This window comes from Kryptolebias marmoratus, linkage group LG18 (genome assembly GCF_001649575.2).
Source record: "Kryptolebias marmoratus isolate JLee-2015 linkage group LG18, ASM164957v2, whole genome shotgun sequence".
NCBI classification, from domain to species: Eukaryota; Metazoa; Chordata; class Actinopteri; order Cyprinodontiformes; family Rivulidae; genus Kryptolebias; species Kryptolebias marmoratus.
The window spans coordinates 1,984,555-1,993,108 of record NC_051447.1 but is presented as its reverse complement, the minus strand read 5'-3'; the positions used below and the strand labels follow the sequence as shown (position 1 = coordinate 1,993,108).

The following is an 8,554-nucleotide window of genomic DNA, read 5'->3' as shown; positions in this document are numbered from 1 at the left end:
ATCAGACCGAAAGTCCTTTTAATTTCCTGGTAGTAATACAACTAAACTGAAAGAAGACCTTGTGGAGTGAATACTTGTGTAACAAGTACAGCACAAGGTGGTTGTGCCCTAATAAAAACTATAAATCCATGGAGTTGAATAACATTAATTTGGAAGTGATAACCTGCAGCCGAGTGGCCTCAAACATTAGCCAGATTCACCATTTCTGTCTAAGATATTGATCATGACTACGTTTAAAAATTCTCTTGAAAATGTTGAACACCAATTGTTTCACTGATGGAGAAAGATGTTTAGGATCCATTAAGCAGTGCCTAGTTTGGCACATTTTAACAATTTTTCATTGGTTAAAAAGATTTTTTTTATCATGTTTTGATATACTTTTCCTAATTTTAACAGAATGTGTAAAATTACTTTAACCCAAAATTCTGTGAAAAAGTTTTTTCTTTCAATTGTTGCCTGTAATGTTTATTAAGAATAATATTTTATTCTAAGGCCAGAGAGTTACCTACAGCTTTTTTAAGCACAGTAAGTTAAAACAAGTAAATTAACAATGAGAAAGAATAAACCTACTTCATAAATGAAACGCAGCAGCCAACCAAAATACAAATACTTCTGGATAAAGAAATATCCACAATCACAGCAATTAAAAAGAAGTTTATTTAACATTAATGATTATTTTTGTACAAGAGTTTAATGCATAAAACAAGGCTCCAACTTCCCTTCCTCCTCCATAGTGAAATGTTTTCATTGGCTGGTTGAAGCAGAAGTCAGCTTGATGCAGGGAAGTAAGCAGAAGTTAGGGAAGGCTTTGGACGCTGGTGTACCTCTGCACAGAAAAACAAAGACATTTAAAAGAACAATTCCAAACTAGCGTTAAACTAAAGAGACAATAGTTGCAGGAGAAGTTTCCATCCATTCATCATGAGCTTGAAGGTCAGATTAATTTGATGATTTTAAGTGATTTCTTTGGACTGTCCCTTTTTCCAGGGTAGAACGACTCTGCAACATGCAAAAACAGGAACTGAGTGCACAAGTTTGACTTTATTGTGGATTTTTTATAATCCCCAAATGGTCAAACTTATACATAGTCAAATATATTCATATAGCCCACTAGTATTTGTTTAAATTTCTTTTAGCAAGTGTCACCTGGACCTTTTGTCTCCATCAACAGGCTTCTGAGCGCTGTTTTTGGCAGAACTGATAGAGTTCATTTAAAGTAGTTGGTTTTCTGGAACAGACCTGGGTTTTAATGCCAAAGGTCCATTGGGTTGAGGTTGGGGCTTTGGTAAAGCCATTCAGAAGTTTAATGTTAGCTTGTTTTATTCAATCAGAAAGCAGGTCAGTGTTTTGGATCTTGCTCCTGTTAGAACTGGCTGTGTCCAAGGTTCAACTGTCTAGATGCTGAGTTGAGGTGAAGGTAAAGCATTCGGGAGACAGACTACCTTCTTCATTATTCCATTTAATTTTTGATGCATTGTGATGGAGACAAACTATTCTAAATGAATTTAGACAATGTCAAAAATCAATTGTTATTTATTGGTCACAATTGTCATCGATGAAATCAAAAGGTGATATGTGAAGTGCCCTGACTGTTTACGGCATGCACACATCAGGCTGCTGTACAAACACATCCTTGTGCCCTGAAGGCCAAAGTATTTCTGCTTTTGACAAAAGCCACACTATAACCAAGTTGTGTTAATGTTTCCAATCAACCGGAGGAAGAAACAAACAAACAAACAAAAAAAAAGGTGGTAGCTGCTGCTGAAAACCACAGGACCCTCAATTGAGCATCGTCAAAGTTTCCATCCAACTCAGAAAAGGCAAAACAAGTTAGTGTTGTTGTGTAGACCAAAATATTTTGCTTCTTTGCTCAGGATTCTGTCTGAAGTGTGAAGATGGATGCACCAGTAATCATTTTAAAATCAAATCAAGAAGTGGCAAAAGATTCCCACCCCTTCAAGAATTAATTATTTATTTGTTAATTATTTATTTAGCGTGACAAATGTCCAGCGCGTTTACCTCCATGAATCAGATTAGATGATAGACTGTAAACTGGGATGCTGTTGTCTCTTCTGAAGTACTTTGAATCCAGACCAGTTGAGTCTTCACTAACAAGAGGGGAAAAACCGGACAAGAAAACCACATTAGTTAAAATCAGCTGTTTCACTGACCGCACACAAATAAAACTAGAAACCTGAGCATTTTCATAGAAAATGCTGCGTAAAGGCCGAGTCCTGAATGGCTCTGCTGAAATTTGCTGAAAAAGGTGAAAGTGAGTGGAATAATATCCCAACCTTTGATCTTAGTTGAAATATTTGAAGAAGGAGGAGGTACACAAAGTGCAGACAGACCGAAGAAACAAAAAGAAGGAAAAAGCATAAGAAGACAAAAAGGACGTGCAAGGAAACAGAGACAGAAAGGATGCATATGGGGACACGAAAAGTCAAAAAGGACAAATAAGGAGACAAAAAAACAAACAACAAAAAAACGTGTAAATGAAGTTAAATATTTCAAGAAGCTTAAAATTTACAAAAAACAAAAGTCATAGCTGTGATGTCCTAAATGTGCTGAATGTTTTCATACCTGAATAGTTGGAATAGATGAAAGAAGACTGAAGTTTTCCAAAAGGTATAATAAAAAAGTAACTATAAGCAGGAAAGCTGACTCAGCATTCATTCATGAGAAGCTAAAGACTGACATTACTGAAGAACACCAGTATTTGATACATTTTCCCCATGACCACCACCGCCCAGACATAAGGAGTGCCGATTCTGTTTATCTGTCGTGGCATTGCCAAAGTTGAACTGTATAAATACTTTCTGAATCCCCTGTAAACGTCAGGCTGTGAGTTCTGAAAGCATCAGCTTCAACTCACAGCGGTTTGTTGTCTGTACGCCCAACTCGTCCAGCAGGAGTGAGCTCAGCTTCCATCACAGCAGGTTTCCCGGGCCAAGGATGAAACTGGGCCTAAAGAAAACGCAGTCAGGTCTTTAAGTGGTCGCAGCTTCAAAAACTATTAAGTCCAACAGCTCGGTAAAATTAAAGACCTGGCATTATTTGAAGGAATGAATATTGCCAATTTTGACGTATCTAAGGTCAGTTAGCTGTAGTGGCCATTTTGAATGGGCTGACTCCAAAAGTTAACCAGTTGTAGACATACGTCCAGTGATTACTTTCTTAGAATTTCATTCAAATCTGTCCTCTAGTTCATGAGATATTTTGCTAACACTGCAAACACGACTGTCTGCCTTTGCCTTTTGGTGGCGGTGCCAGCAGGTGTCGTACCTTCAGTCCTGTTGCTGCTGAGAACACAGACGGATTCTCCAAACTTTCAGGAGACTGGGTTTTTCTGGACAGCTGATTCTCATTTAGCTGCTTGTTAAGCCAATTTATAACTGCAGTGAAAAACAAAGATGACATTAGTGTTAGGAACAAAGACAATTAGAAACTTTATCACTTTATTTACAGACTCCAAAATGCAACTAGTCTGTAGTTTACCGTCTGAAACAAGAGAAAGCCAACAGGAAACAGGCTCCACTGTCTTTAGATGGGAAATCATTTAGTAACATGTTTTTAGTGTAAATATTGATTCATTGTTGCCTGTTAATAGTTTTTTCTGTATGTTTTTTTTTTTGCAATCAAACTACTACAGCATACTTTGTTTGTTCACCATTCATTTATCAAACCGATCAGCTTGATTAAGAATAGTGGGCTAGGACTTTTGTTTTTTGTAAAATATTAATTTACAACGCTCTCTGAAATGTGCTCTCGCAAACATCTATTTTTGTCTTCTTATGTTACTTTTAGCTACTGATCTGCCACTTGTAGTTATTTACCATTCTGCTCTTTTAGCTACAGTTTTGCTTATTTCAGTCACTGTTTTGCTCATTATTGCTTTAGCTATTTAAAGATTTTCACATTTCATTGGAGTAGCAAAACATTTTCAAGAATCCAAACAAAGTCCAGATGCCTTGATTAGGATTTCCTGGATGACTGAGAATCTACACAAAGGATGTCTTGTTTCTTAAACCTTGTCTGGAGAGGATCTTCAAAAACTAATGGAGGACACCAACATTTTTAAAAACAAACTGCAGCTGGCTCTTTTACTCAACTACAACTGTTCCTGTTATCAGTCGTGTAAGACAAATTCCAGTGGCTTCCTCACCATTCTCATTAGTTTTTAACACTTCTCTGCTTTCATTTAACTTCTGCACGGTCATCTTGAGCTGCTCCCTCAGTTTGGAAACCTGTAAGAAACAAACAGTTTTACTGTCAAGTTAATGTAGCTTCTTTGGTATATACTACTCAGTTTATCCATTTGTTTAAAAATCAGTTTTTGTTTGTGTCCTCTTTCAAAGTTCATTTAGTGGAGCTTCTATGATCCATGCTTGAAGGGGTTTCCCATAGCGAGATGCTACCACCAACTGTGTCACTGTCAGACCAGTGGCACGAGGACCGGGGAGCACCTACACATGCAGCTGTATGTAATAACCTGATGACACTGTACACACATATATCACCCTGTTGGCAGCTCCAAAAGAGTCTCATTGGGGCAGGAATAAGTCTGCTGGTTTTAGTGCACTGATACAGTCACTACTAACGCTAGACCTCTTCGAGCTTAGCAAAGACAGGAACAGTGTGCAGCAAAACATGCTGGATCCAACAATGCAGATTTTCTGTTTCAAAATCTACTTATGAGAATAAAACCAGAAGAAAAATTGTCAGTCAGCAACTTGGAGCAGACAGAGTGGACATGAGCAGAACATAGAAAACTAAAGGCAGAGGGCAGATATACAACAGGACATTCTCTCCAATATGAAGTCTATCTACACTTAGATCAGCCACAGGTGGATCTTATTCATTTCATTATGTGGCTACAGAAGGTAATGATTGAGTACACAGGAGGAATAATAATAAAAAAATAGAGGATAAATTGTGCACAAAATAAATATTAAGCAACATATCTCCCTTTTCCACAGAAAATGTAACAAATTAGAAAATTAGTGTGTTGTGGTTAAGAAACAAAAATATTTGTTCCACTAATGTTTATGCTCAAACCTGATTACACTGTAATACACCCTGACTGTGTTCAGTCCACTTCATTTGTTTCCCTCAGCAGCACTTCTGATTTTCTGTCAGGTATTGGTCCTGTCTGGTGTCAAACAGATGGACACCTGACACCAGCTGAGGGACACTGATGACATTTTATTGCTCAGAAAAAATATGAATTCATTTGTTTGTTAAAATTAGTGTGGCAACCAGAACCCAGAAGGACCAAGGTGAAAGAGCATATAACCATCCCCCCTAGTGAGCCAATCCCCCAGGTAGGGTTAGAAGTGGCGGGAGCCCACCGCACCCACACAAACAACACTACACAAAGGGGGCAGCAATCCGCCAGCACCCCCCACCACGATGCCGTCAGAGACAACCCCCCCCCCCACACACACACACACGATGCAGTCAGAGACACCCCCCCCAGCTGCCCCCACAACTCTGGTCCATGCCAAACCAGCAAAGGCACCAGAACAGGAGCAACGGGGCCCAGGCCCTCCCCCAAGGCGTCTGCATGTGGGTCTGTGGTAGAGTGAAATGTTGCAATGAGCTGTGTGCAGCTGTGTAAGTCTAAGGTACATAAAACTTGGGGTTGTGGAAGGGGTGAGCGTCTAGATGTTTCTTACCTCCTCCTCCTTGGTAATGAGCTGCTGCTGAGTGATCTGTAAATCCTTTTCAACACTCTGAAGCTTGCCTTGTGTTTCCTGGAGAACCTTTTCCTGGGACACAGTCACAGTGTTTTTCACTTTTATTTTTCCAACAAGGCCTCGCACCTCCCCCTGCAGCTTCTTGATTATACCATTAGCCTGAATAAAATAAAGAAATGAATACATACAGAAATTTAAATAGGACTATCCAAATATTTTTTGGTAAAGATATGGATACTTTTTAAAATGAAATGAATAAAAGTTCATTATGGGGATTCAAATGAACAGAAACTTCTTTATTAAAGTGTATTTCAGTAGTACTACAAACTTCTTCTTAAAGCAACCATCTTTCATTCCATACAGTTATGGTAACTAGAACACAACACCTCCTTTAATTCTAACATTTAACCTAAAAGTATATAATCCATTATCTGTTTCTTACCAGCTCTTAAAAGTATAGAAAATCTCAAACGAACAACCCATGAAACATTACACCAAGCCATTATTTAAGAAGAACTTAACCCAAATATAAAGGCAGTATATGAAAAACTAAAATTGCAATGGAGACAGGGATAAGCAGCAACTACATGCAGTTACGAAGCACAAATACCAAACTGCCAAGCACGGTGGTGGAGGGCTCATAGTTTGGGCTCCTTGTAGTCATTCAGTCAACCACGACACCAAAAGATTCTAATAAATGTGAGGCCATCTGTCCGACAGCTGAAGTTTGGATTTACTTTTTTTTTTAATGCCCAGAAATATAAAACCCTAACATTAGAAGAGGGTATATTTTCTTTTGACAATGACTGTATGTCACAAGATGATTTAGCTTGAAAGCTTTTCACTATAGGCATGTTGTACATTTTTTCCTGTGACATTAGCATTTTCACTTTTATTAATAGCCAACCACTTGATCAAACTCATGGAGCAGAAAGACTCCCCCCTTTTTCATGCCCTCTGACCCACTGTCATCTTTCAGTAACTGTTCTCTCTGAAGTTTGGGACACTCGTGTACAGTTGTGGACGTCAAATCAGTTATTCACGGATTGTTTACATGCTTTCCTAAAGCTTGTGAAGAAAACACGATTTGTTACTGAAATTAGATATGTTTATTTGATTATTAAGTGTCTGAAATATGAAAATGATTGTTGATCATTATTTGTGTGCAAATATTCAATATGAGTTTGGAATAAAAACCAACACTCTTACAGGAGAACTGTATTCAGTTATGAGATAAAGAATCTTTGGACAGAGTGAAACACCTTTCTGCAGCTCCAAGTTTTTTCAACCCCCCCAGCAATCCTAATGTTCTCGTTGGTGGAGGACTGCAAGTCAGTTCGTTTTTGCAGTCACTTCGATGTAGTTCATTTTTTTTGGTTTGTCGTGCAAAGACCTTCCTTCCCCTTGTTTTGTGGTTTTCATTTTGTAACCAGAGAATTTTTTTTTGTTCAGTGACTTCATAAGTCCAGCAGACAAAAGGAAAAGAAAGAAAAACCGTAAAGAGAAACTTAACTGGAAAAATCACTTTTCATACATCACTGCTTTCTGGATGAATCTAGATCTGAGGACTGAAGGTGTGCACCTTCTCGGCCAGCCATGGCAGATTTGTTTTTCATCCGAAGACCCTACATTTATCCAGATTTGACTAAGGGGACGTAGAGGTTCTGATAACTCGTCGAACATGTAGCAGTGGCAAGCAATGAACACACTTATCTTCTAAATGTTAATAAAAAGATATAATCACTTTCCTGCAGAGCTTCTGCAGAACATATCCTATGTGCACTTAGGACATGAAGCTTAACTGAACCATACAAAACCTGAATTATTTATAATCAGACTTCAGTTTTGGTTTTGTAAAATGACAAGCTGAACCTGCATTAAGCTTCACAAACCTTTATCAGCTCCTCTGACAGAGATTTCACTGTTGCTTCAAGCTTTCTTAACTGAAGTTCTTTACTTTCCACGTTTTCTTCAACTGATTCCTAGAAAATAAAATTTCAAACAAATAAAATTAGATTTTTGGTTAATTCTAGATTCATCTTACATTTTATTTAATTATAATTCAACTTGGATTGATCCCACAGGAAAACATTTGACACTTTAGGTTTACAGAAGTGGGCCTGTGGGAGAATAGCTGCTTCAGTCTAGCTGAGAAGCAGTTTACTGAAAATGTGCTTAAAGCAAACAAAGAGGCTCTTACCTTCTGATGCTGAGTGGCCTCCAATACTTCTTTTGTGCGGCACATCAGCATATCTTTATCTTTGACTTCCTGTTCCAAAACAGCTACTCTCATTTGGAGCTGGCCAACCAGTCGTTCCTTTTCATGGACCTCTGTGTCCAGACTGCTGTTCTCCCTCCTGAGAGTCAAAACTTGCTGCTTTGAACGCTTACATTCCTGCACAATCCAACAGCAAAAAAATTAAATCTGTCATCAGATCTGCTGAAATTAATACTTCTTCTTGATAAATGCCCAATTATGACCACCTGACACGCTCTCCTCTCTATACGCTACAGACTACAGACTGTAATTTATTATTCTCATTCTCAGTTGATAAAATAGACAAAATACAGCACCTACGACCTGTCCTCTCCACCACTGGCATCTTCGTTCACACTTTTGTTTAGGTTTGAAGCTTGCCTCTTCTATTGAAATATCAGAACCATCTTTGAAATTTTTAATTTTTGGGGGGTATCAAAACCATCTACCCGTCAGCTCACCACCTCCGCTCTACATTGGTAAAAGCCTGCCTACCCCATTTGTCACTTTTAATCACTACTATCATCCACCCCTCCCTTACTTTTTTTTTTTTTTTTTTTTTGCTCCTGGTGGAAGGCGGACGTGTTTCTTTTCTCTC

At 38.4% G+C, this 8,554-nt stretch overlaps 1 protein-coding gene across 2 annotated transcripts in view; it reads right to left on the bottom strand.

The window, feature by feature from the left end:
- Positions 1-634: 634 nt before the first annotated feature.
- The window catches only part of sass6 (SAS-6 centriolar assembly protein), a 34,896-nt gene continuing 26,976 nt past the window's right edge, over positions 635-8,554 (bottom strand). The window contains exons 9-16 of one of the 2 annotated variants that reach the window (XM_017434736.3): positions 7,900-8,094; positions 7,592-7,681; positions 5,679-5,858; positions 4,166-4,247; positions 3,286-3,395; positions 2,876-2,967; positions 2,020-2,108; positions 635-826 (exon numbers count right to left, since the gene is read on the bottom strand). In XM_017434736.3, coding sequence (XP_017290225.1) covers positions 768-826; positions 2,020-2,108; positions 2,876-2,967; positions 3,286-3,395; positions 4,166-4,247; positions 5,679-5,858; positions 7,592-7,681; positions 7,900-8,094 — 897 coding nt within the window. In that variant the 3' untranslated portion in view covers positions 635-767. The remainder of the gene's footprint in view (positions 827-2,019; positions 2,109-2,875; positions 2,968-3,285; positions 3,396-4,165; positions 4,248-5,678; positions 5,859-7,591; positions 7,682-7,899; positions 8,095-8,554) is intronic. The other variant, XM_017434737.3, reaches the window with a different exon arrangement.